Source organism: Neltuma alba, unplaced genomic scaffold, assembly GCF_004799145.2.
Source record: "Neltuma alba isolate B1F8T4 unplaced genomic scaffold, ASM479914v2 tig00012007_pilon, whole genome shotgun sequence".
NCBI classification, from domain to species: Eukaryota; Viridiplantae; Streptophyta; class Magnoliopsida; order Fabales; family Fabaceae; genus Neltuma; species Neltuma alba.
The window spans coordinates 185,990-209,672 of record NW_021636578.1 but is presented as its reverse complement, the minus strand read 5'-3'; the positions used below and the strand labels follow the sequence as shown (position 1 = coordinate 209,672).

At 38.1% G+C, this 23,683-nt stretch overlaps 5 protein-coding genes across 15 annotated transcripts; 2 read left to right on the top strand and 3 right to left on the bottom strand.

Moving 5' to 3' along the window:
• Positions 1-214: 214 nt before the first annotated feature.
• Positions 215-2,144, top strand: LOC114720901 (pentatricopeptide repeat-containing protein At3g29230-like). Its single transcript, XM_028906626.1, has 2 exons — positions 215-272; positions 583-2,144. Exon 2 carries the CDS (start codon positions 647-649, stop codon positions 1,886-1,888), a length of 1,242 nt encoding a protein of 413 aa, XP_028762459.1. The 5' UTR covers positions 215-272; positions 583-646; the 3' UTR covers positions 1,889-2,144.
• A 1,731-nt stretch (positions 2,145-3,875) lies between these two features.
• On the top strand, positions 3,876-6,501 carry LOC114720904 (haloacid dehalogenase-like hydrolase domain-containing protein Sgpp). Of its 4 annotated transcripts, none has more exons than XM_028906635.1 (5): positions 3,876-4,010; positions 5,276-5,384; positions 5,523-5,674; positions 5,752-6,013; positions 6,094-6,501. In XM_028906635.1, exons 1-5 carry the CDS (start codon positions 3,973-3,975, stop codon positions 6,274-6,276), a joined length of 744 nt encoding a protein of 247 aa, XP_028762468.1. In that variant the 5' UTR covers positions 3,876-3,972; the 3' UTR covers positions 6,277-6,501. The 4 variants fall into 4 exon arrangements, with proteins under 4 accessions (XP_028762468.1, XP_028762467.1, XP_028762469.1 ...); XM_028906634.1 differs by having other exon boundaries at positions 3,877-4,010; positions 5,270-5,384; XM_028906636.1 differs by lacking the exon at positions 3,876-4,010 and adding an exon at positions 4,218-4,915 and having other exon boundaries at positions 5,270-5,384.
• Positions 6,502-7,022: 521 nt separating this feature from the next.
• On the bottom strand, positions 7,023-15,352 carry LOC114720900 (dynamin-related protein 1E). Of its 2 annotated transcripts, XM_028906624.1 has the most exons (15): positions 12,002-12,325; positions 11,770-11,833; positions 11,331-11,438; positions 11,096-11,197; positions 10,520-10,570; positions 10,365-10,426; positions 9,871-9,961; positions 9,686-9,750; positions 9,368-9,562; positions 9,117-9,236; positions 8,950-9,020; positions 8,528-8,753; positions 8,209-8,259; positions 7,753-8,121; positions 7,023-7,371 (listed from the first exon to the last, which is right to left on the bottom strand). In XM_028906624.1, exons 1-15 carry the CDS (start codon positions 12,137-12,139, stop codon positions 7,243-7,245), a joined length of 1,842 nt encoding a protein of 613 aa, XP_028762457.1. In that variant the 5' UTR covers positions 12,140-12,325; the 3' UTR covers positions 7,023-7,242. The 2 variants fall into 2 exon arrangements, with proteins under 2 accessions (XP_028762457.1, XP_028762458.1); XM_028906625.1 differs by lacking the exons at positions 11,770-11,833; positions 12,002-12,325 and adding an exon at positions 15,349-15,352 and having other exon boundaries at positions 11,331-11,414.
• LOC114720902 (probable purine permease 10) lies at positions 14,570-17,121 on the bottom strand. 7 transcript variants are annotated; one of them, XM_028906630.1, is made up of 3 exons: positions 17,094-17,121; positions 16,277-16,507; positions 14,570-15,753 (listed from the first exon to the last, which is right to left on the bottom strand). In XM_028906630.1, exon 3 carries the CDS (start codon positions 15,725-15,727, stop codon positions 14,645-14,647), a length of 1,083 nt encoding a protein of 360 aa, XP_028762463.1. In that variant the 5' UTR covers positions 15,728-15,753; positions 16,277-16,507; positions 17,094-17,121; the 3' UTR covers positions 14,570-14,644. The 7 variants fall into 7 exon arrangements, with proteins under 7 accessions (XP_028762463.1, XP_028762465.1, XP_028762462.1 ...); XM_028906632.1 differs by having other exon boundaries at positions 16,277-16,447; XM_028906629.1 differs by lacking the exon at positions 17,094-17,121 and adding an exon at positions 16,800-17,076 and having other exon boundaries at positions 16,277-16,561.
• A 1,059-nt stretch (positions 17,122-18,180) lies between these two features.
• LOC114720892 (phosphoacetylglucosamine mutase) lies at positions 18,181-23,052 on the bottom strand. The gene is made up of 9 exons (XM_028906615.1): positions 22,920-23,052; positions 22,580-22,842; positions 22,224-22,343; positions 21,993-22,135; positions 21,627-21,878; positions 20,877-21,289; positions 20,615-20,790; positions 20,385-20,481; positions 18,181-18,692 (listed from the first exon to the last, which is right to left on the bottom strand). Exons 1-9 carry the CDS (start codon positions 22,978-22,980, stop codon positions 18,541-18,543), a joined length of 1,677 nt encoding a protein of 558 aa, XP_028762448.1. The 5' UTR covers positions 22,981-23,052; the 3' UTR covers positions 18,181-18,540.
• Between the last annotated feature and the right edge of the window lie 631 nt (positions 23,053-23,683).

Here is a 23,683-nt window from a genome sequence, read left to right as displayed (position 1 = left end):
AGCTTCACTGGCGCTGGACAGGATTCTCAGATCCCGTAAGAACCTTTCCGAACCCCCGCCAAGCCTATGGCTTAACCGTGAAGACGAAAACATGGACCTCGACGAACAAGGGTCGCCCCTTTTGAAGCTATCCCACCCCCTCCTGTGTACTTTAGAATCATGCACCGGGATCAAAGAGCTTAACCAAGTCCATGCCCAACTCATGGTTTCTGGGCTATTTCAACACCCTTTAGCTGCTGGCAGAGCTATAAAGAAACTCTGCTCGGATTCACGTATGATTCCGCACGCCATTCACATATTTGATTATCTGGATGAACCGGATGCTTTTTTATGCAATACCATTATGAGAAGATATACGAATATGAATGATTTTCGCAGTGCTCTGAGGTTCTACTACGAGAAAATGGTTACTAGATGGGTCAATCCAAATCATTATACTTTTCCTCTTTTGATAAAAGTTTGTGCAGAGGTAAGGTCGGTGCGAGAAGGGGAGAAGAGTCATGCTAGGATTGTGAAATTCGGGTTTGAATCAGATTTGTTTACTCGGAACTCACTAATTCATATGTACTCGGTTTGTGGCAGAATTGGAGATGCTCGGTTGCTATTTGACGCAGGGTATGCATTGGATTTGGTGAGTTACAATTCGATGATTGATGGGTATGTAAATAATAAGGAAATTGGTGCAGCACGCCAACTTTTTGATGAGATGTCAGAAAGAGATGTATTTAGCTGGAATTCTATGATTGCTGGGTATGTGGGGATTGGCGATTTGGAAGCTGCACAAGATTTGTTTGACAGAATGCCAACAAAAGACGTGGTGTCCTGGAATTCTATGATTGATGGGTATGCAAAGATTGGAAACGTTTCCTTAGCTCGTAAGTTTTTTTATCAAATGCCCATTAGGAATGTGGTCTCTTGGAATTCTATGTTGGCAATATATGTGCGATCTAAAAATTTCAGTGAATGTTTGAGACTGGCTGATAGAATGATGGAAAGAGGAGAAGCTATGCCTAATGAGGCTACTCTGGTGAGTGTTCTCACAGCATGTGCGAATTTAGGGCGGCTTGATATAGGTTTAAGGGTCCATTCTTATATCAAAAGTAAGAGCATTAAATCCGATGTCTTACTTTCAACCAGTCTTCTGACAATGTATGCAAAGTGTGGGGCTATGGATATGGCTAAAGAAGTTTTTGATGAGATGCCAATCAAAAACGTTGTATCATGGAATTCCATGATCATGGGATATGGATTACATGGCAATGGTGAGAAAGCTCTGGAATTATTCATGGAGATGGAGAAGATAGGTCCACAGCCAAACGATGCTACGTTTATCTGTATCTTATCTGCATGTACTCACGCTGGTATGGTTATGGAAGGTTGGTGGTACTTTGATCACATGCGTCGAGTTTACAAGATTGAACCCAAGGTCGAACACTATGGTTGCATGGTTGATCTCCTTGCCCGAGCTGGTTTGATGAGAAATTCAGAGGAGCTTATAAGAAGGATCCCTATCAAGGGTGAAGGTGGACCTGCCTTGTGGGGAGCTTTACTATCTGCTTGCAGGACCCACTCAGATTCAGACCTTGGGAAGATTGTGGCAAAGAGACTTATTGAGTTGGAGCCACATGATATTGGTCCCTATATATTGCTATCAAATATATATGCTGCTGAAGGTAAATGGGATGATGTTGAACATGTGAGGTTGATGATAAAAGAAAAGGGATTACAGAAAAAACAGGCAGCTTGCAGCTTGGTTCGTCTTGAAGATTTTGAATCTAAAAATATTTTGAGCAACAATTTGATCCCTAGGAAAAGGATAGTGTACTCGATGTTGAATGAATTAGGTACTCATATGAAGTTATCCCTTGAAGGTTCAACTGAGAAATAAAATCTCAGACCCAGATAAAGCCCATAAAGGTCAAGTTTTCAAGGAGGATTTTTCTGAGACTTCCTTTTCAGCTATACTTGTTTATGACAGGCTCCCCATGTTAAAGAGTAGATACTGAAGTTAGATTATGGCTATCATGTAGTGGAAGGTCATGACAGTGTCTAGAAGCGAAGCAATTGAAGAGCGATGTGTTTTCTAGAATGGAGATGCGACCATGATTGATTTGAATATTGAGTATATTACTTAAGAAAAATTATCTGCTAAATGCAGCTCTGTCCAGGTTGGTTCATAGGAAGATTTTGGATGTAAATTTTGGGGTGAAAGGAAAAAAATTTGATTGAAAAATCAATTACCGTTGATTCCATAGCAGAAAAGAAATAATGGTTTAAAACTTTAGACTGTGAAATGGAGACTCATTGCATGAGATTTTCTGTGAATCCTCTCACTTTTTACAGATAAGATTGTTATGGGAGGACCTACCACTTCACGAGGGTTCCAGTCAAATTGTCGAAGTATGGGTAAGGCTAAGAATACAGAAATTCAGTTGGCACTTTTTTCGGACTCACGGTGTTTGATTACATAGTTTACTTTCTACGCCATCATGGTTAGATGAAAAGAAAAATTTGGTAATGGGATCATGCAGAGAATTTTCAAAGACCATAGGTTCATCCATCCTTCAAAATATGCCAAACATATCATAACCACTAGAGCTGTACTAAAGTCACTCAGCTCCAATTCTGCGAACACCACTTTCAGCCAAACATAAAATCTGATAACATTATTCCAGTCCAATCTAAAAGCAAAGGGGCGGCATCACGGCAGCACCATTTCCCTTTGCGAATCACATAGGAGAATCACATGCTGAAAGATTTCAGCTATGAAAGCAGGGACAACTGGGGTGAACGACAGCAACTTCTCTTCAAAAGGCTTTTCCTTTGCCGGGATTGAGTATAAATTCTCCATAAGTGCTTGAGGTGAGTGTATCATTCAACTTCCGGAGTGCTTGCTATAAAGAGGAAGAAGTCCTAGTACTGAGCTTGTTCCTGCTGAAAAATCTGCTCCAAGGCTAGTTTACTGCATGGTATCCTGACTTGAAAGAACGTGAGGAAATCCACTATTTTTGGTTCTGATTATTTTTAATCTAATTTTCAGTAGCTTAATATACAATTTAAGTTGCATGCTGTGATAATTCTGTTTACCCGACTCTTGTGTCGATGTATCTTTCACCCTTGCTCTGGGGGTCTTACATTGACGTTTTCCAAAAGCCCAGTTCAACATATTGTCTGAGGGAAACCCATTTTTTCACCTCATTAATCTAATAATGATTAAAAATCGGTAGCTCAAAAAGAAAAATGACGAAATTGGAATTGACGTCTCAAAGTCAAAGAGGGTGGCTGCTGGCTATAACTTTCCGTTAGCGGGAGGCGTTTCTGGTCCTGAAGTTTCTGGGAAAGTTCAGACATCAGAGAAAAGAGCATAGCCATTCACTTTTTGGGTGGGAATGGGATCCGTTGAAAATGACAGTGAAGAAGTAAGAACCAAGGAAAAGGCTTCAGAATATGCGGACATGAGCAGCGAATACGGAAAATATTTACTAAAAGTTTAAGATAAATAGTTATATTTTGGACAATAAAATAATTAATTTGTGTATTTGTTTTCTCTCTTTTTTTTCATTTTAAAACTCCGTCTGAGAAAGTCATTTCACGCGATAAAACAGGCTTATTTTTTATTTTTAAATTCCACAGATCTTTTTCTAAAACAAAATGAACTTTCCAATTACATTTTTCTCTAAAATATCTTTTTTTATAAATCTTTACGAAATGAAATGAACTTTCCAACATTTTCTGGCTGAAAAAAAGGCTTTTACTTCCGTTTCCACTTTCGCTTATACTTTTACTTCCACAAAAACTCTTACATGATGCCAAACGGGGCATTACAGAGAGATTAATAAAATAAAATAAAATAAGGCCATAGCACCTCCGCCGAACCTTTTTGATCCTCTGGCAGATTCCCTTCGTTCATTCATGACGTTAAATGCCCCGCTTCTGGGACTTGGGTAAACAAGTTTGTCAGTGAACATTTTGATGACGATGACCGCGTCTTTGGAGAACTGCGCAGAAAGGTAACGTTTCTGCTTCAATACGATGATTTGCAACAGTGTTGAAACTGCAATTCTAGTTTACGTAAAGGAGTTTATATTAAACTCAAGAGTCGATTTCGCATTTCCTTCTTGCTTTTATATGCTCTTGGATACTGCCTTCCATTTTACATTTCTTGCGAGTTTTCGGTGTTCAATACTTGATTTCCTTGCAACTTCTTCCCTCGCTTGCTGAGAGAGGCATATGAAGCTTCTTTCTGAATTTTTCTCTTCAAAATTCCTTTTCTGGTGTTAATTTATTGATTTAGTCGTTCTTTAATTGTTAAGGAACTGTTAGTCATACTTCCCATTTTCATCTCCATGAAATTTATCGACATCCGATATTAAACTGGATATGAATCAATCTGTAGTCTGAACAGCCTGGTTGGATCTTGCTTCATTGCCATGTCCCTGGAGGACTTCCAATATACAGGCAAATCAAAATTTTCTTTTAATGGATGGATCAAGGCGTGGCCATTTCCGTGGCACCGTCCCTGCTCGTCGTCTTAATCATTTGGACTTCGCTCCGATCTCGATGTCATGTTTTTGGGGCCATTTTTTCGTTAATATCATAGTAATTTTGCGTCGATATAACCTTAATCATATAGCTCTCCCCATCTTGGAAATCAATTCAAGGCTCTGTCATGTCGATATATTAATGATTTTGTCACTAAAGAGAAACTGTATTTATGATGGCAACACATGATATATCATCTTAGATCAATTTTGGGGCTCGTTCTGCATATGATTGCTCTTTTATGCGGTTATTAGCATTTATTTTATAGTTTAGTGACTTATCAGTGTAGTTTTATTATATCATTGTTGCAGTATATAGTCTGGATTTCTTGAACTCTTTTTGTAAACTTGATGAAAGAATGCATATTGCGTTGGTAAGTGGCTCTAATGTTAAATTTGAGATCAGGCAGCTTATAAGCTTCTACCAGGTTGCCAGTTATCAAGCAGAGTGGCTTTCTATGCAGTCAAATTGTACTCTGTAAATATTTTTTTGTTGCCTTAAAGGTGCAATAGCTGCAAGTGTTTGTCACTTCCCTAGGTTTTATATCGTGTTTTAAGTGTCTTGCAGGTTACAGCCTTTCCACTGGGCAAATATACAACAATCAGTCACTAGATTCTATATTTTATCAACTAACATGCTACTTCTGTCATGAACCAAACCCTATTCTATCTGCTAGTTTGCTGGCTTCTCTAGATTTTCTACTAATTGCCTTTATGTTTGGCTGCAGCAACAGTTCGCTTGCCAGGGTTGCTCCCATTGAAGCAGTGTTGTTTGATATTGATGGAACTCTTTGTGATTCTGATCCTCTCCACTATTATGCTTTCCGAGAAATGCTTCAAGAGGTAGATTTTCTTGGACGAAAATTTAAAAGACAGATGTTTAGTTCTTGTATATGTTTTGATTGTACTGATGTTTTTAATCATATTTATAAATTGCCATAGCTATTAAAGAACTAATATAGAAGCTTTGGTGGTGATCAGATTGGTTTCAACGAAGGGAAGCCAATAACAGAGGAATTCTTTATTGACACCGTTGCTGGCAAACACAACGATGATATTGCATTGGCTCTCTTCCCTGCTGATTTGGAACGGGGGTTAAAGTTTGTAGATGATAAGGAAGCCATGTTCCGGAAGTAATATCTGCTTTCTTCATTATTGTGGGTTTATTTTGTAATGTTTTAGAGGATAATTTATTTGATGGACCAACCAGATTGGCAGCTGAGCAACTGAAGCCCTTAAATGGCCTGGACAAAGTGAGGAAATGGATAGAAGAACGTGGCCTGAAGCGGGCTGCCGTGACCAACGCTCCAAGAGCAAATGCAGAACTAATGATATCTATACTTGGTCTCAAAGACTTTTTCCAAGCTGTTATTGTTGGAAGTGAATGTGAACATGCTAAACCTCATCCGGATCCCTACTTAAAGGGTCTTGAAGCATTGATCGCATCCAAAGATCACACTTTTGTATTCGAGGTCTGTATTCTTGTGATCTTCCGTTCATAGATTAATGTTTACCTGCTTAGGATCTGACAAGCGTGGCTTTTTTGTCATAGGATTCCGTTTCTGGAATCAAAGCTGGAGTGGCGGCTGGGATGCCTGTTGTAGGTTTGGCTACCAGAAACCCGGAGCATTTGCTGTGGGAAGCGAACCCTGCTTTCCTGATCAAGGATTATGACGATCCAAAATTATGGGCAGCTTTGGAAGAACTTGACAAAGCTGGTGCTCCTAGGCGATGAACTATATAGCTTTTGATGAATAGACGGCAAATTTTCTGGGCAAAAATAAGTTTCTGGGCGGAGGAGCCTTTTGCTTCTCAGCGTAAGCTAGTCAACCATTGACTGTGAATTGAAACAATTTCATGTTATGATACCTGATTAATATTGATTGGCTGGGATCAATCCCAAAAAATAAATCCATTCTTTTTGTTCTGGTTCTTGATCATTGTGATCCGGAAACCAGCAGATCGCGTAACAGGGCTCCTACGGTCTTCAATTTCAACAGTATCCATTATCTGTAAAGATGCTTTTGTACACTGCACAGGCAAGTAAACATGCCCCAAAAAACTTTAGTGGCCGAAAAAATACACGCACAGCTGCAGAGATTATGGAGATCTATGAAGGACTTTGTTTTGGTTCGAATTAGGGTTATTGCAAAATTATTGTAGCCAATTGATAGTGACATATCTCAATGTCATTTTCTCATTGGCTAGATCAAACAAATTCACCACCTGTGTGATTGGACCGTTAGTTTTGATCTCATGTCAAGAAAAGTCCATTGTTGTTGCAATTCTTGTCAGTCATGTGATAGATGACGAAGCTATTATTATGAATGTTCCTGTTACAGAAAATAGAATCACTTCCTTAAAAGATTTTAGTCACAAACTTTGGCTAATTAATCCCTACATGTTTTCTCATGCCTTTTTTTAGGCTAAAAAAAGGAAGAGAAAGTCGACAACGTTTATGTTTTCTCGCTGCCAAACTTTACCAAACATTCGGTTTATTACCTGCAAAAAGCTGAAAGCTCAAATATCCTCTTGGGCCTTACATAAATTGTTCACTTGAACCTAGGATTTTGAACGCCTGCATATTACAGGTTCCCTACCAGCCTCAAAACAGGTAAAAATAAACAAAATAAATAAATAAATAAAATATATGCAGACAATGTCTTAATTTAGAGTTGTTATATTCAAAACCCCCCACATTTCATCTGGACCATGAAACTGCATCAATCTCATCTCTAGCAGACCTATATAATTCAAGCCTCTTGGCGCATTGTTGCCTCCTTTCCATCAGTGCAGGATCTTCATCCAACAGCTCCGCCAGTTGCCTTCCCTGAAAAATAAACGGCAAGTTAGTCGGGAAAAAATGAGTTGACCCCCACTCCCCGTTTCAACTAGTTAGTTCCAGACAACCTACAATCGGTATTGGTGATCATATTTCAATGTATATATTATGCAGTAAATTATACATCAGCTATAGCATGTCTATCAAACTTGCAAAGCTCCACTGTATTTTCACTATTTTGAATACTTATCTTCTTCTTCTTTGTTGATTGCTTAAAAGGAATTGATGCGTTTTTACTTATCCCAATCCTATTAGTTAAGAGATGATATTTCACTTGTGGGTCAAAAATAATATTTTCTTTTTAAATGACAGATTAAAATAATTTGATTCGGTGGCAGGCTAAGCATGACGAGTTAGTCAGTTAGATACCTCCTTTTTGCCCAGTTTGGTATAGAAGTGATCAAGTAAAGATCGTTGAGCCTCCCGCACTTGACAATGAACCACAGCCTTCGGAATGGTGTTCCTCAGCGTTTCTGAAACCATTCCAACATACGATGAAACGTTTGAACCTATCCTGCGGAAGTGTTCCTCAGCATATCGGTCGGCAGAGGAGGGAACTGGATTCCCTCCCTTGTCGACTTCTTGCGGTAGTTTCCGGAAGAAATCAACCGTCAGGTATGAAGATTCCATCTCCACCAGTCGCAAGGTTGTCTTCTTACCCTCTTCACGAAACCTCTCCAACGCTTCACCAGCAGCTGCTGCTATTTCTTCTTGCAGAGTTGGAAAGCGCTTCAACTCCTGCACCATTTTAAGACTGGTTAAGAATTTCTTGGGAAAAAATTGCTACTCCCTCATCTCTCTTCCCACCCCTTCCCTTTTTCAAACCTGCGTTTCTGCAATTGACCTCCTGACGATTTCCTTTAGTATGAAGTGAATCTGCCACAAGACCAGCGATGTAGAAGAAAGAAGCTCGGTAAATTTCGATAGCATATGAATATATGAAATTGAATATAGAAATTGCTTTTCACCAACTAGCCAACTGAAGAGTTTAACGGCATGTGAAGTCCGTAGTCAAAGCTAATGTTGTTTCTAGGACGAGAGAGAGAGAGAGAGACCATTTTCACGGAGACACCAAATTGGACACAATGATACTGCAATAGAAGAGGGTGAACCACATTGAACTACGTAGCGCAGAAGCACTTACAGCATCCACCGAAGCTTCAGCTGGACCTGTGAAATAATTAAGTGCGCTATCGATGAGGCGTCGATAACCTTGTTCGGGGGCGACCAGATGAGGTTGGTAGCCGTCTGCCTCTGAAATAACCCTTCTCACATTTTGCAACGACAGATGACGGTCAAAGGGAAGCTTTCTCAGCGCAGCAGGAAGCTGGTGATCAAAAACTCCATAAATTCGGTCACCGCCAGGTCGCCTGAAAAAAAGGAATGCAATGAAGTAGAGTAAATTTCTTCGGGGAAAAATTATAATCCAATGAGGGTGACAATTCTAGGAATCACGGGAAAAAAAACTGTTGCCCGTAAAGAATGAACTCAAACATCCACTTGAAATGACTGTCATCTTGAATTCGACAAGGCAGAAAACTAAATACAATAACGAAGTTAGCTTACCCTCCAGTTAAATGCTCCTTGAATATGCGGTCAAATGCACGACATAATTCTAGAATAGTATACAACTGGACCTGAAAAGATCAAAACAAATTGACAAAAATTATATCCACCTTGCGAGCAACTATAAACCCGACCATAGAACCAATAGATATAATAGTACTCCTCACCCCAGCATCAACAGCAACTGGGTTGCCCAGGTGGCGCAAATCTGCTTCAAGGTCATCAATGCTTCTATTAATTAAAGAAGAGATTCCAGGAATCCGAGCTCTTATCAGAGACTCTAAATGCTGAAAAACAAATCAATTCTTCGAGTGACCAATTAACCTTATAAAGAACTATAAGAAAAAGGAAGCAGATAAAATGTCCATCCCATCATCAAAATAGCCAGGGAAAAAAGGTAGAAATGATCAATAGAAACCATTGAGAGAAGCCTTGCTAGATATTCTGATCCCATTTTGCTGGCCAAGTGCCCATAATCAGGACTGCCCGCGAAAAATTCTCGCTCCCGTTGCCGAGCAGCGATCATATCTACATTCTGATTAATATCTGCCTGTGAACGATTCACGATCCCTACCCATGGGTGTTGAAGTCGATATGATCTTCCCTCAAGAACCTTCATTAAGAATCAAATGGAAACATCATAACCACAGTAATTAAGATTTCTATGATCGCGTCCGCATGGATTTAAGAAACTAAGTATTATATTCATGACTATGTACTTCGGAGCTTCGATTACCTCCAAAGCATTTGTTCCTTTGTCCATCAAATCTAACTTTGTCAACACACCAAATGTTCTTTCACCTAAAACAAAAACATCATGGATTTATTGTAGAGAAAAAAGCACGAGCACCTAATGAGAAAAATTGGAAAATAAATACATGAAATGGAGTATCAACAACTAACAAGATGAAACGAGTATACCTGTAGGATCAACTTCTCTGGCCATCTTAATGGCATCTGATGTTGCTATGTCCTGATTGGCTGGTGTTATTGCCAGAATTATACAATTTGGCTGTGATACCAAGTTAAAAAAACAAAAGCACGCACTTTTTAGGGCCATCAAATTATTGCAGGCAACAGATAGGAAGAGCGTCCACATCCGTCATAAGTCCTTGACCCCCAGGTGTCCATGGCAATATTCACTCGTCATTTTGTTTAAATTCTAAAAACTGAAAGAAAGACTACAACATGTAATTGTCAAGAGGTATTGATATTTAGTATGCTTTATTAAAAAATGAAGCTTCTTAAAAATAAGAAGTGAAGTTAGAAGTAAAGCCATTAAGTAGGCACACTTTTCTAGTCACAGTAAAAATATCAAGCTTTTGTGAAAATGAACCAAGATCGAAATTCCCTGTTTAAGGACTGGTAGTGCCATTGGTAGTGTGTGTATGTGGAGAGGAGAATCTTTTAACTACCTTCTCAACATATGAGCGAACCAAATTGTCAATATCTTCAACAATACTTTCTGGCTGTCCCTCTAGATTTAAAAAAAAAAAAATATATCGCTTAGAAATTGGTGTTATGAAGAATTCTGGTTCAATTGAGAAAAGAAACTGGTTAGAAAGTATACCTACGGCAACCTTCGTTAAGCCCGGCAGATCAATCAATGTCAGATTGACAACTACCAAGAAGACAAGTATGATTATCATCAGATAAACTTGAATAGGGATCATTAAGACATACAGATGTTAAAGGATATGCAGAAAACTCAAAGAATTCAAGCTCTCAGAGATAATGTTATAAAATAGTGGAGTACAGGTAGGAGGAAAAGATATCAGAAGCACTAGCATGAAGACAAGAAAGAAAATAATTACAATGGAAGGGCAAACAGGAAGAGAAAAAGGAATTAAACGACCATAAAGAGAAAAATAAAGGAAAATAAAGCGTTGACATTCTTTAGCGGCTAGGAAATGAAAATGGTCATTTGGTACACAGCTAGCAAATTATCCTGATTAAATGCTCCCACTTTAGTCGGGAAGATGTTAAGCAATTATTTACTCTCCAGAGCCACAAAAGGTGGAAACGACCTAATTACTTTTACATTTTCACAGACATATTCTTAATCGCTGTGTCAGATGTTAATAAAAAATGAGACCAAGAAATGCACAGCAGTTGTATGAAAAGTAAAATTTAATTGTTTGCATACCATTCGGGGAGTATATACTGAGATTAATAGGAACAGGAGATATTTGTTTTGACTTCCCTGTCATTCTATCAGTTTCGCCTTGAATTTCCTTTCGAACCATAGCTTCAAAAGATATTTAAGCAAACAAGGAACAAATTTAAAATCAGTACAAAATAAAAATAAAGAAAGTTATAGAAAACATGTTGCTGCAAGCGAAAACATATTCATAATAATTAACAAGTCACACAAGACATACAGAAATCTGTGATTTTTTTCTTCGGCAAGTGAAGGAATTCTGCATACTCCTGCAGCCCCTCTTCTATTTTGTGCAGCTGCAAGACTAGGGGCCTTCGCGTCACAATCCCTAAAAACCACATAAAATGTCAAAATATAAGGAGAGCCAAGCATCGTTCACCAGAGACTAAAACAACGACAAAGAAACTTCATGAGACATTTTTCACCACTCAAAATATCTCATTCTTCCGTTTTCTTTTCTACCTTACGGTAAAAGACAGAGAAAATTTCACCAAAAATTTTTCCAGGTACGAAACAGTAGTGGGAGATAGTATATGATGCAAGAACCAGATACGTCGGTTATAGTATTTGCCACTTCTTCACTTTCTTAGCAGCCAAACAAAATACGAAATTAAGTAGAGAGGAGAGAGCACAACCGTTAGCAATAGACAACTGCTAACCTGATCCCCTGGGCAGAAAATCGCGGCCGACAATGCTTTCTAGTACCGAAGACTTTCCAGAGCTCTGAAATCCATATTAACGCATGCCAAGCCAGAGAAACAAGTAAATTCTTGCTCATATGAATAAAGTTACTCATACAGCGAAAAAAGACAAACACAGCGCACAGCAGAGCCGTCTAAAATGCGAATAGATTGCCTCGTTTAACCAAAAAAGGAAAAACAAAAAGCGAACCTGTCCACCGACGACGACTACAGAGGGAAGCGCCTCCCATAGCGTCGGCAAAGCAGAGTCACCTCCGTAGTCGCCGAGAGTCGTACAAGCTCTCTGAATTCGGTTGACGAGGCCAATTAAGCCCTCCATGGTGGCCATTGGACCAGGCGGTGCCGCTACCCTAGCGGTTGATTGAGACTCAGAAATCCTATCCGCAGAGCGAGCGAATGAGACGAGGAAGCAAGCGGTGAAAGAGAAGAAGAAAATGAACAGGAGGAGGAGAAGGGAAGCTATTTTGTTTCAGTTAGGGAGCGTAACGATTTTTGCCGTATATTTTTAAAATTAAATTGGCTTTGCTAGGAAGGAAGAGTGGGGTTGCCAACGAAGAAGTCGTTGTTCATGAAGTAAGGCTGAGGAGCCACGTAAGAGGCCCTCTTATAGTGGTGGTGGGCGGAGTCTGTTTGGTGGTGACATGCTTTGGAACTGACCTGAGTCAATTGCTTTTTTATGCAGTCTCCGTTTGTTGTTATTAATACGAGTACTATTTTATTTTTAATTAAAAAGAGTGTGAACGGTTTTGAACTTCGAGGAGTTTTTGAATGCGATTCTGGCGGGATATTTTACTTTTCTGTTATATGCTCAAGCATATTTGGGCCTTTATGTAGAGCCCATTCAAATCAAAACCGGCCCATTGTCTTGCCAAGTGGCCCAAATCCCGTGCCCGGATCAACCACTAGACTCTAGAGTATGCACATAAACTTGTTATATTATTATTAAAAAAAATTTATAAATTTATTATTTCATATTAATTTGAAATTTTAACCATGGAAATATTAAAAATTACGTATAGAAAATTATTTCACTATCTATGTTCACAATCAATGTATACTATAAAGTATATGTGAAACCTGGCCATTTATGAGTCATGGATAATGTAATTGTTTTAGACATTTTTGTAACGTATGAAAAATGTGCTTAATTAAATAATATTGAGTGCGACGCTGCGCGCACAGCCCCAAAAAACAATAATAAAATCATCTTATATTTTCAGTTGCATTTAGTCCTAATGGCTGAGATGCGGTTTTATTTAAATACAAAAGGAAGATACTCCTCCAGTCCTTAATATAATAAAGTTAAGTAAGTTAGTTAATTTTAAGGAATATGACATGTTTTTCCTAAAACACTATAATCATCTTACTTAATATCCCCTCTCCCTCTTTTATTTGATTATGGTTAAGGGAGTATCTATAGGAGTAATTTAAGAAAAATTGATAAATATGAGAAATAAGTCTTATATTTAGGATCAAAATCAACTCAACAATTATGCTTTATATTAAGGACTGGAGGAGTAATTTATTATTGGCAAGAAGTACTTTGTTATTCTGGTCAATGCATTAAGGAATTTTTTTGGAGAAATACCATCATTGCTGGTACTGAATTTCATTCAAAATATCTGCGAGCTGCACTTCAATCATCAACTCTGGTGTCATGATCCCTCGCTCAGAAAAGGTCTGGTTGTTTCAAGCTAAGAAGTCCGGTGAATCACAAGAGGAGATGCTTCTGAAAGTGCTGTTGATGAGGCCATTTGAATTAGATTAGTCGATGCGCTAGCGAAAACAAGGAGATTTATTTGGCTACTTAAGTCTTCTCTTCACATTCATTGCGTTGAAAACTGTTTCTTGGCTTTTCACCATCTATTTTCGATGTTTCATCCATCACTTGGCAGGGAATTTTCTCTCTAATTTATAATTTCTCTTCTTATTATATTGATGTGATTTCCAAAAGTAGTTTTCTTTCATTTAACGTAGCTGATATAGATTATCTGACTGTTTATAATATTTGAACTCTTCATTTTAATATATCATTTTGTCGAAGTTCAGAAAAAAAGAAAAATTGCAAAAAATAGACCCTAAAATTAAAAAATTGCATACAGATACCCATTTATAAAAATTATTGTTAAAACCAATACTAATGTTATAACGAGTCCCTGTTTGTAATTTTTTATTTTCAAAATCTTTTTTCTCGCAAGGTTTTCAAAAAAAAAATCGCTTGCATAAAGGAGACTCCCTTAATTTTAAAATCTCGTTCCTATAGTAATAGTAATTGAGGATTTTCGCTTCCCAATGGCGAAACCCAAAACCATGGTTTCAGAAGCACTTTTCCGCAAAACGAGGTAATCTCCTCCACATATTTACTTCGTAATCCGTAAAAGCACTTCTGAAACCATGGTTTGGTTTCTATCCAAACACCCCCGTAAATTTTAAGATTGATACAGTGCGCGTATTTTCTTTGCCCATGTTCTATATCGGTTGTTTTGTAGCGCGCACAAGTTCGAAATGGTGATCATGGCCGAAGAAATTCAAACTTCCACTAAACACCGAAGTAAAGCTCTAATGCATCTCTCTCACACACACACAAACAGACTCACTCACATGATCTTGTATGTCCAATAAAGGTACCTTTTCTGGTCTCGTGGAATATACCCATGTTGCAACGGGTGCTCAGTAGCAAAGCCCATTGACTAACCTATGTGAAGAAAAAATGACCTGTAAATTATAATAGCAGCACGCAAGACAAAATCACACAACATTGAGAAACAAAATCCATTGACATATGTCAAAAATATCTAGGAGGGGATTACTGAATCAAAATTGGTCCCTTCACTCAACAAATTTCCAGGTGACCATGTGGAACTTCAACACTATCTCTTTTAGCTGCCTTGGCTTTTTGGTCATCGAGATAATGTTGATAAATATAAGAAATAAAACCCCACAAAGCTAACAGCAAGGATGCCACCTTCACCCCGTTGATCCTGTCGTGGAAGAAAAAAATTGATAGAATGGGAACAACAGGCAACGACACTGTACCTATTACATTTGAAAATAAAGAAGACACCTCCAAGATCAGCCCTAGCATTCCCATGGTGGAAACCTGCCACGTCACAGCTGTCCAAACCAGAGTCATTATGTAAGACACCCTTCCTGTTTGGTATTCCTTCATCTCATTGTTCAGAGTTTTCCATTCTCCACTTGCAAACAATCCCACAACGCAACCACATGTACTGAGGAAGTTTGGGTAGAACTGCATATTCAACACAGAAGAGAAGGTCTCTGCCTTTATAACTTTCTCGAAGGAAAGCTGTACAAGGGAGAGGTATAAAGAATATGCAGCAGATGCACCAAGTGTACAGAGGAACCCAATTATATACTCTATTTTCGATAAAGCCTTTGACTCCTCGGAATCAGAATTGACTGCAAGAAGGGAAGCTGATATGGTTAGGAGAACCAAGGAATTCAATATGGGAGGGCTGAACTTTTGGGAATTAAGGAAGTAAGAGAATAGAGCATTGAAGGCCAATTGGGTAGCACATAGAAGAGAGTAGGTGGAAACAGGGAGATATAGAAGCCCATAGGAATACATGAGGTTGTCACCTGTCAAGAGTAAGCCAAAAGCTAGGTAGAGAAGGGCAAAAGTAAAAACACTTGGTTTGGTTTTGGGAATGTCGCTCGTGGGTTTGCGTCGTTGTGAAAAGTAAAAAAGGAGAGGAATTAGAACTGGGAATCCAGCTGACTGAACGAATGTTGCCATCCATTTGCTGTTACCACCTTTGTCATAGTAAAGATTTCCCAAAAGAGTGGCTGCAGATTGGCCTACCAGAAGAAAGACGATGTAGAGGGACACTAGGAACCATCTTTTGTATTCTCTGAATCTTGAGCGCTGAGGTTGTCGAGTGGCATCCATGTCCATGTGAGAACTCTGCTCTTTCTTGTCACCTAATAAAAAAACATAGCAGACTTAACAGATTTCTGTCAAATACAATCCAAAACTAGTTAAACTTCGAAATCCTATAATTGATTAGGTATGTATTCCATAAAGGAATAAGATGCGATAGGTGCCAAGTTTCCCCCTTTTTTCCCTTTGGACTAAGCGCTTCCACCAAATCATTACAATGAATAATAAATTCCTGCTGTATTAAATTACTAATGCTTTTACCAATGCGATGTTGAAATTAATAAAATAAAAAACAAATATCGCTTCCTCAAATTGGCAAGCTCCGACAACTTCCAAGTTTGAATTATAAGGTCTCAAAACAAGACATGGCCGTATTTATCTAATCCATGATAATTAATAAACCTTGGAATATCCCTCATGCTAAGAGGAGATAGAAAGTGAAACGTTTTAAAGAAGGCTTATGTACCTTCTTTTCACCTGGCCAAGGAAAAAAGGCACCGTCTTGTTCTATCTCTGTGGTAGTCAGTTCAACAAAAACCAAGCGAATTTGAATGAACAACTAACCTGTAGTTTGCACCGCCTGCTCTTGATCTATCTCCGTGAAGGGGAAAGATTAGGAAAATTGTTGTGCATAACAGTGAATTATGAAGCAGGCCTTGAGTAAAGCATCATTTAAGTCAGCTGCCCTTTTAAGAACGTTCTCGTTGTTTAGTACAGAGGTCTTGGCTGCCAGTGCTACATGACAACAGAAGCCACCAAGTTGAAGATGAACTTATCGTAATTAGTCAATGTACACTGCGTACATGAATAGGACTCCTTTAGTCCTGATTGTATAAATGTCTTTAAAGACTGCATATAAACACTTTCCATTTATGAAAGGAGGCAAGATAGATTTTTCCTCACTTCAATGGGAACAAGTCATAGCTCATAAACAGAACTTAAGCTTCAAAGTCAACGCAGTGTGTTGAATTAAGAGCACCTCATGTATTGCTTTACCTACTTCAGATTTTATGTCAGTTTGAAATGTTTCCACGAATATTTTTATAGTTTATACACTTAATATCCAATTCTCCAATCATATAATCACCTCATAGTGGCCATTGGACACGGCGATGCACTCACCCTTGCGGTTGATTCAGGTTCAGAAACCCTATCCGCGGAGCGAAGGAAAGAAAACGAGTATGCATGCGATGAAAGAGAAAAGAAAATGAACAGGGGGAGGACTGAGGAGAGGAAGGGAAGCAACACTATAAAACTAAGTAATTTAAGCGCACGGCCAGTAGAAGAACTAAACCGATAAAATTAAGGATATGGTAACGGGGCAATGGATGGCGGAAGATTGAGATAATCCATCCTCAAGCCAACGAGGAAGCTGACTAACCTTGCTAAGAAATCTTGCCGTTAATTCTTAGTAGTTCTCTTGTTACTGGACTATTCCCTAGCTTCCCCTCTTCTGCGTTTGTTTACCGAAAAGAAGGGAAAAAGAAGAAACACAGAAGAATTTGAGTAGGACTCAAGTAAAACTGAACGGAAACCAAAGACGTGCCAGAGTGACGGTTAATGATAATCATTCTTATCTCTAAACATTCATCAGAATCGGATTTTTAAATCTCGCGAAACCATATTGTTTCAGATTAATTATATAACTTTTTATATTTAATCTTTTCCATATAAAAAAGAATGCTTTTTAACAGTTAAATTGTTTATAAATATTTCATTTTTTATTTTTAAAAACTATAAAAATTATTTTATAAATCAACTTTTAAAAACACCGCTTTTTATCAGCAAATGTGGATACACATATGCAAGCACTTCATGACTTAGTTTGTAATATTTTGTCTATAGACGTTTGTGCCCTCCATATTTTAAGAAGATAGTCGAGAAAAAGTACGCTAAAATTTCCATAATTGTTCAAGTTTGAATATTTGTCACGTGATAATTTCAGTTATAATTTTTAAATCGAGTATTAAAATGATGTATCCCAAGCAATTATCCCATGCTAAAAAAAAGAAGTATCAAGCATTTTACATCGTCATCTTGTATTCTACTCGTACGTTTTATCAGTACAAACACTTTAATTAACGTGCCCAAGACTCCTTCATCTGAAGAATGCACAAAATAAACAAGATTCAATGACTTAGGCGATAGATTAACTCAATATAGTGCGCATCTTTTCCTTGATTGTATTCGATGTGATTTGCTTGGTAGTACGCAAGTCCGAAATCGTGATCATGGCTGACGAATTTTGGATTCCGAATTCCACGAGACACCAAAGTTGTAGAGCATCTCTCTCATTCACTAAAGATACTTTTCTTTCACTTAACTTTCTTTTCTATAAAAATTTAGGTTAGTCGAATTTTATAAATTTATGAAAAAGTCAGAACATGCCTCAACATTTGAACAGCACTTATCACCCGATAATAAGGTCACTATATTAGCAGTGATATTAAAACTTACAATCGTGCAGGTTATAAATTAACTCCTTATTAACTGGATTAAATAATCTCAATAAATTAAAACTGATGAGTTCAATCCAACAGATTTCCACTTGACCATTTGGAACCTCAACGCTGTCTCTTTTAGCATCTTCGGCTCTTCGGTCATCGGGATAATGCTGATAAAATACAAGAAACAAACCCCCACAAAGCTAACAGCAAGGATACCACCTTCACCCCACTAATCTTGTCGTGGAAGAAAAAAACAGAGAGGATAAGAACAACAGGCAACGATGATGTACTTTTACATTAGAAAACAAAGAAGACGCCTCCAAGACTAGACCCAACATTCCTATGATTTGGCGAAACTGAAGAGCTCTTGCTCGAAAGGTTCTAACTGTTGCAACCCAAGAATTGATCCACAAGTTTTGCCACAGAGCTGGCAAGGCTATCCGCTGCTTCTTGCGTGGATGCCTCCGCGTAAACTCGAACAATATCCTCAGTGCCAGATGGCCGCACAAAGCAACGTCCTTGGGAGTGCTTGGCTACATTGTCAGTGAATTGAAATTATTACGAAGCCTAATCTTGGTAGCTAAAAGGCATTATTAAAATGCGTGAAATGGACAATATTATTATTATTATAGATTAATATAATTTTTAGTTCTTCAAATTTGTCCTCATTTTGGTTTTGATCTCTCAAATTTCAAACTATAGGTTTTGATTCTTCAATAGGCAAAATAGTTCAAGTTTTTATTAGATTATAGGGGCTAATATTTTAAATGAAAGGAAATTTGAGAGACCAAAAACTATAGTTTGAAATTTGAAGGACCAAAATTAAAATAAAATAAACTTAAGGGATCAAAATGTGTATTAAGCCCCTATCATCATCATCATCATCATCATCATCAAACCAGTTCCATTCGGGCAGACATGGCCCAAATACTGAGCCTTAAATTTACTTGATAGTTGATACATTGCAAAAAAAATATTGAAGCCCCCACGGCAGCATATACAATTTAAGGCCAAAACCATAGTTTTAGGACCCAAACCAAAATATCAAACAAGGGAGAAAATAAGCAAACCACAGTTTTGGGCCAAAACCATGATTTTGGAGTCAAAACGATAGTTTTAGAAAAAGTGAATCCATTTTGCTTCTGGCTCAAACTGGAGAGTATGATTGTGCTTGTCAGAATAGATCCCAACGATAATATGACTTTAACACCCATCAATTTTTTTTTATAAACATATTTAATCTTATAATTTATAAATATATATACACATTAATTATTTATTAATTATATTATCTTATATATTATTAATCATGTTAGTAAAGAATATATTATTAACAATTTTATTCTTCAAATTAAAATATATTATAAAATCTATTTTTTATATAATTATCATATCAATTTATGCCTTTTTTAGTAACTTGTATATAAAAAAAGTGATTCTGATAATAACTATCCAAACACTCTCACTTTATCAGAATCACTTTTTCACAAGATCTATTCTTCACAAAACCTATTCTCCCGAAAATCTATTCTTCACAAAACCTATTCTCCCAAAAATCTATTCTCCAAAAGCTATTCTTCAAACCATGGTTTGGTTTCATCCAAACACCCCCTGAAAAGACTATCGCTCTCCTTTTTCCCCTTCTTTGGGATGTTATTTTCAGACACAAGGGAGTAACAATAAGCTAATCCATGATAGATCCCTCGAGTATTCTAGGAAAAGTTGGAGTCAAAGGAAGTGAGCGTAGAAATTGGGAAGAGGAGAAGCTTCAGGATGATAACTGATCGAGTTATATGGTTTTTGGGGTGGCGAGTAGGGGGAAGAGGGAAGTTACTGTGAGGCCTAGAGAATTTTGTGGAAGTTTTTGAGAGAACAATGACCCCGGCTCCACACACACGCTCTGTCTTGTTTATTTTATGCAACTGTTTCTGTATTTGCAAGTGTTGTTTGAGTGGTCGCGAGGGTTGCCTTTTAGCATTGTTAACTCTATGCATGATTGTTCATTGTTGTTGAAGGAAGTAGCTTTGTTCAGTGTTGTTTTCTATCACAGTTTCCTTCCCATCAGCATGTCAAGCCAAAAATGAAGCAAGGAGTCAGCAAGGAAACCGTGCCTAAGCAACAGAATTTGATAGGTGTGATGCCGTGATAACTAAGAAAATCGTCAGAACTCACAAGTTTCAAGCAAACAGTTGGGCAGAAAAAGCAACAGACGAAGAACAAGTTACCAGTTTCTGCATTAATGGCTTCTTGTAGGCCGGGGGGACTTACAACCACTGTTTCTGCATTTGCTGTAACCACAGCAGTTCTATCAGCAACTTTAACCTGGAAATTAAGAACTGTGAGTCATGTAATATAGAACAATACAAAGAATCATTTTCACGCGGAAAAGGACCAAATGAACATATAATTAAGATCCAGCTGCAGCTTCCGAATACAGAAAAAGAATTTCGCCTACCTTAAGCTGCCTGCTAGGTAAATCATGATAAAGCTCATTCCATCTATGTATTGACCATCCCATGTGCTGTAATATGACTTCCACCAAAAGCAATCCACTCAAAGCATCTCCCGCAGCTTGGTTGATCAATTTACTGACCGCCAGTAGCCTTAAAGCAGCCTTTTCCGCTTCTGAACCTAAAGGAAGCAACAAACACTTATTTTATGGTTCTACAGTTAAATCTTACAAAGAAGATAGAAATATTCAAGTGAACTGAATAGACCTTTAGATCTTGATGAAAGCTCTTTAGTTCTTGCCACCAACCACCCAATGAAGGCTTCTGAAAATAAGATGGTTCCATGGCCATTTGCCTCAAAATAGATACCAATATCAAATTCAGCAGCTTTTTCATGCAAGTATTTCACCCCAGTTGGGGTAAAATTGACCTCCAGTCCCAGCTTTTTGAGGTAATTTGTTGATGCTCCATTTGCATAAGCTGTCTGCACAACACCAAGATGGGCTTGGCGACTGTTCTTTGCACCCTCTTCTTCACTGAGAATGATAAGTTGCTCCCTGATAAATAAGGCAAAAAGAGATAGTATCTTATCCCCATCAACAAGTTCAATCTTACTGTTGCTTCCCGGTGTGACAGAAAAATAAACAAGCCTATCGGCATCTCCATCCAAACTAGCACACCTGCAAAAGTAAACCATCACATGAATTAGTAGCATAGCAAATGTCACCAAGATAGAATCCCTTTGAGAAGTTTGCAGATCAAATCAAGGGCATGACGAAGTTCTCTATCAGTCTAAACATCTTCCACCCCTCCCCCATAGGTCCCTTTTCCTCCTCCTCCCTTCCTCCCTGAATGAATTAAATTAAAACCGTCATCCATGTCTTGCAACCAAGAATGCTGCTCTCAGTTGTTTTAGCAATCATCAATTTTCAGATGAATGGCCACTTCAAATTTTAACCATACTTGGAATTACTTGTGCTAATCAAGCAACTTCATCAAAACAGTGAAAAGACTAACCTTATCCCAACGTCTTTGGAACCAAACCCATTAGGAACAAACTTCTCTTTCTGCACAAAATCAGCACCAACTCCTTCATTCAGTACACCTCCATCTTCACCATAATTACGGATTTCAATTGACAAACCCTTCAGCTGTTTCTGCAAAACTTCAAGTTTTCCTCCACCTACGCCATTAGCACCATCCACTACTAACTTGTCACTTGACCCACTGCAGTTGCTTTTTTCACTTGGGATCAAATCCATTAAGCACCTGATCCAATCAGAAAATAATCCTAAACAGATATGCTCAGTCAAATTTGGAACCAATTAAAACAGGGGATAAAAAAGGAGTCGTATCTAAGTATATTAATTATCAGGGATTAACCTGAATGAGCTTGAAAGCTGTTCAAAGTAATCCTCTTCTGAGGCTTGCATGCCCGTATTTCTAGCACGAACCATCCAATGTAATTGCGGAGTCGTCAAAATTCCCATGTCAGTCGCAATGGCACCAACAATTGAAGCAATTCCCTTCATTTTTATCCAGTTATACGTTATTTAAATAGGCAAGGGGGGAAAAAAGCTCCTATAAGCTTCATAGTTGGATATGGATTTATACTTCTTTAGCAGCTTTAAGCAATGCGTCTCCACTTGGTCTTGTGTCTCTCCCCAAAATTACTTCAGCTGGTCTGAATCCATTGAATGGAATGTCTTCCTTCTTAACAAAGTCGTTTATCAGCTGTAGATAACGCAAAATCATATTAATGCTGAGTTATTTAATACAACACCTAATTATTAATCTACTATAAGCGTTTCATGGAATTGAGGTTTCACTATAGTTTTATTGAATGACTTCAATTTGTGAACTATTTGATTCTTCAAACCTAGCAAAAGAATGCCGCGACGAATAAAATACAACTCAAACGACCACGCAGATGAAAAGAAAAGAGAAAAGGAAATAACTTGTCTCCCAACCTGGACTAGATCTTGAGGAGAAGGGGCATTGGCAAGAGCATCCGCAAAGGGCTCCCAATGCTGAGTGAGCATTCCGCCATTCGGATCAGCGATCTTGACGCCGTTATCGGAGATTTTGTTATGTGAGGCCGTGATCATCAAGCCGATCACCGCCTGGGTCTTCAGCGACCTCAGAGCCGCAAGAATGCCCACCCGGTACACCGTCGATGATAGAAGTGATGCATCGGTTCTGAATCCAGCCGTGCCGTATGATAGCTTTACTCCTAGCAACAACGAGGTATCCAAGCATAAGGGAAAGACTTCATGGGAGAGGAGGCAGAGAGGAAGAAAAAATGCGAACCTTGAGGGGGCAAGAAGTGAGAAGATGAGCTAAAAAAGAGAGACTTTTGCTGCTCGTTCATGGCGAGAGGGACGACGGATTTGTGCCCGAGAGATCGCCCGGCTGCTTCAATCCTTTAGCTCAGGGTCGGGCCTCTGTACTGCATTGACGCTCCGGCCATTTTGTCGTTTTTTTTTCCTGACTTGCAGTTGTTGAATTTCCCCACTACCGTTCTGTCTGTTTTTTTTTTTTTTAACCAGCGTTCTGTCTTTTGTTTTTAATACGAATTAGATTTAACAGAAATAACTAATCACTGCTAACGAGACAAATTGAAGTTTAAATTTTAGGATGTTCACATCTAGTACGCTTCAAAATTACCCCAATAGAAGGATACTTGTAGATGGAGAGAAAATTTTAGTCGGATACATAGGCAACTAAATAATCAGTTCAAATGGCAGGTAGAAATAAAATTACGCTTAAGCATCAAATTCACAAATTTTTTTATGATTATTTTATTCTTAAGAACACTAATTTTATTCCACTAATGATAAATTGTGTAAGATAAGACCACATAATGCAACACGTGTATCATGATAAATTTGCCTTTTCGCTTCAATAATATTAGATGAGATAAATTTTAAAATTTTAGAATGTAGGTATGACATGTATTTACATGATTTTGTAAGTACTAATATTAAACATATCCACTTAACGTTGGCCCCAAAAAAAAAAGAAAGCATATTAGCTAAACAAACAAATAGTTCTAAAAAAAATCCAGAGTTTTA

Excerpts from the sequence above, each read along its gene's own strand:
- LOC114720901 (XM_028906626.1), top strand. The coding sequence starts at position 647 with ATGATTGATGGGTATGTAAATAATAAGGAAATTGGTGCAGCACGCCAA.
- LOC114720904 (XM_028906634.1), top strand. The coding sequence starts at position 3,973 with ATGACGATGACCGCGTCTTTGGAGAACTGCGCAGAAAG. Across the intron at positions 4,011-5,269 it reads TTGGAGAACTGCGCAGAAAG|CAACAGTTCGCTTGCCAGGG; the intron begins GTAACGTTTCTG and ends GTTTGGCTGCAG. Across the intron at positions 6,014-6,093 it reads ATCACACTTTTGTATTCGAG|GATTCCGTTTCTGGAATCAA; the intron begins GTCTGTATTCTT and ends TTTTTGTCATAG.
- LOC114720900 (XM_028906624.1), bottom strand. The coding sequence starts at position 12,139 with ATGGCCACCATGGAGGGCTTAATTGGCCTCGTCAACCGAATTCAGAGA. Across the intron at positions 11,198-11,330 it reads GAAAAAAATCACAGATTTCT|CTATGGTTCGAAAGGAAATT; the intron begins GTATGTCTTGTG and ends TATCTTTTGAAG. Across the intron at positions 9,962-10,364 it reads TTCGCTCATATGTTGAGAAG|CCAAATTGTATAATTCTGGC; the intron begins GTAGTTAAAAGA and ends TTGGTATCACAG.
- LOC114720902 (XM_028906630.1), bottom strand. The coding sequence starts at position 15,727 with ATGGACATGGATGCCACTCGACAACCTCAGCGCTCAAGATTCAGAGAA.
- LOC114720892 (XM_028906615.1), bottom strand. The coding sequence starts at position 22,980 with ATGAACGAGCAGCAAAAGTCTCTCTTTTTTAGCTCATCTTCTCACTTC. Across the intron at positions 22,136-22,223 it reads TGCTTAAAGCTGCTAAAGAA|GGAATTGCTTCAATTGTTGG; the intron begins GTATAAATCCAT and ends ATAAAAATGAAG. Across the intron at positions 21,290-21,626 it reads TCCAAAGACGTTGGGATAAG|GTGTGCTAGTTTGGATGGAG; the intron begins GTTAGTCTTTTC and ends TTACTTTTGCAG.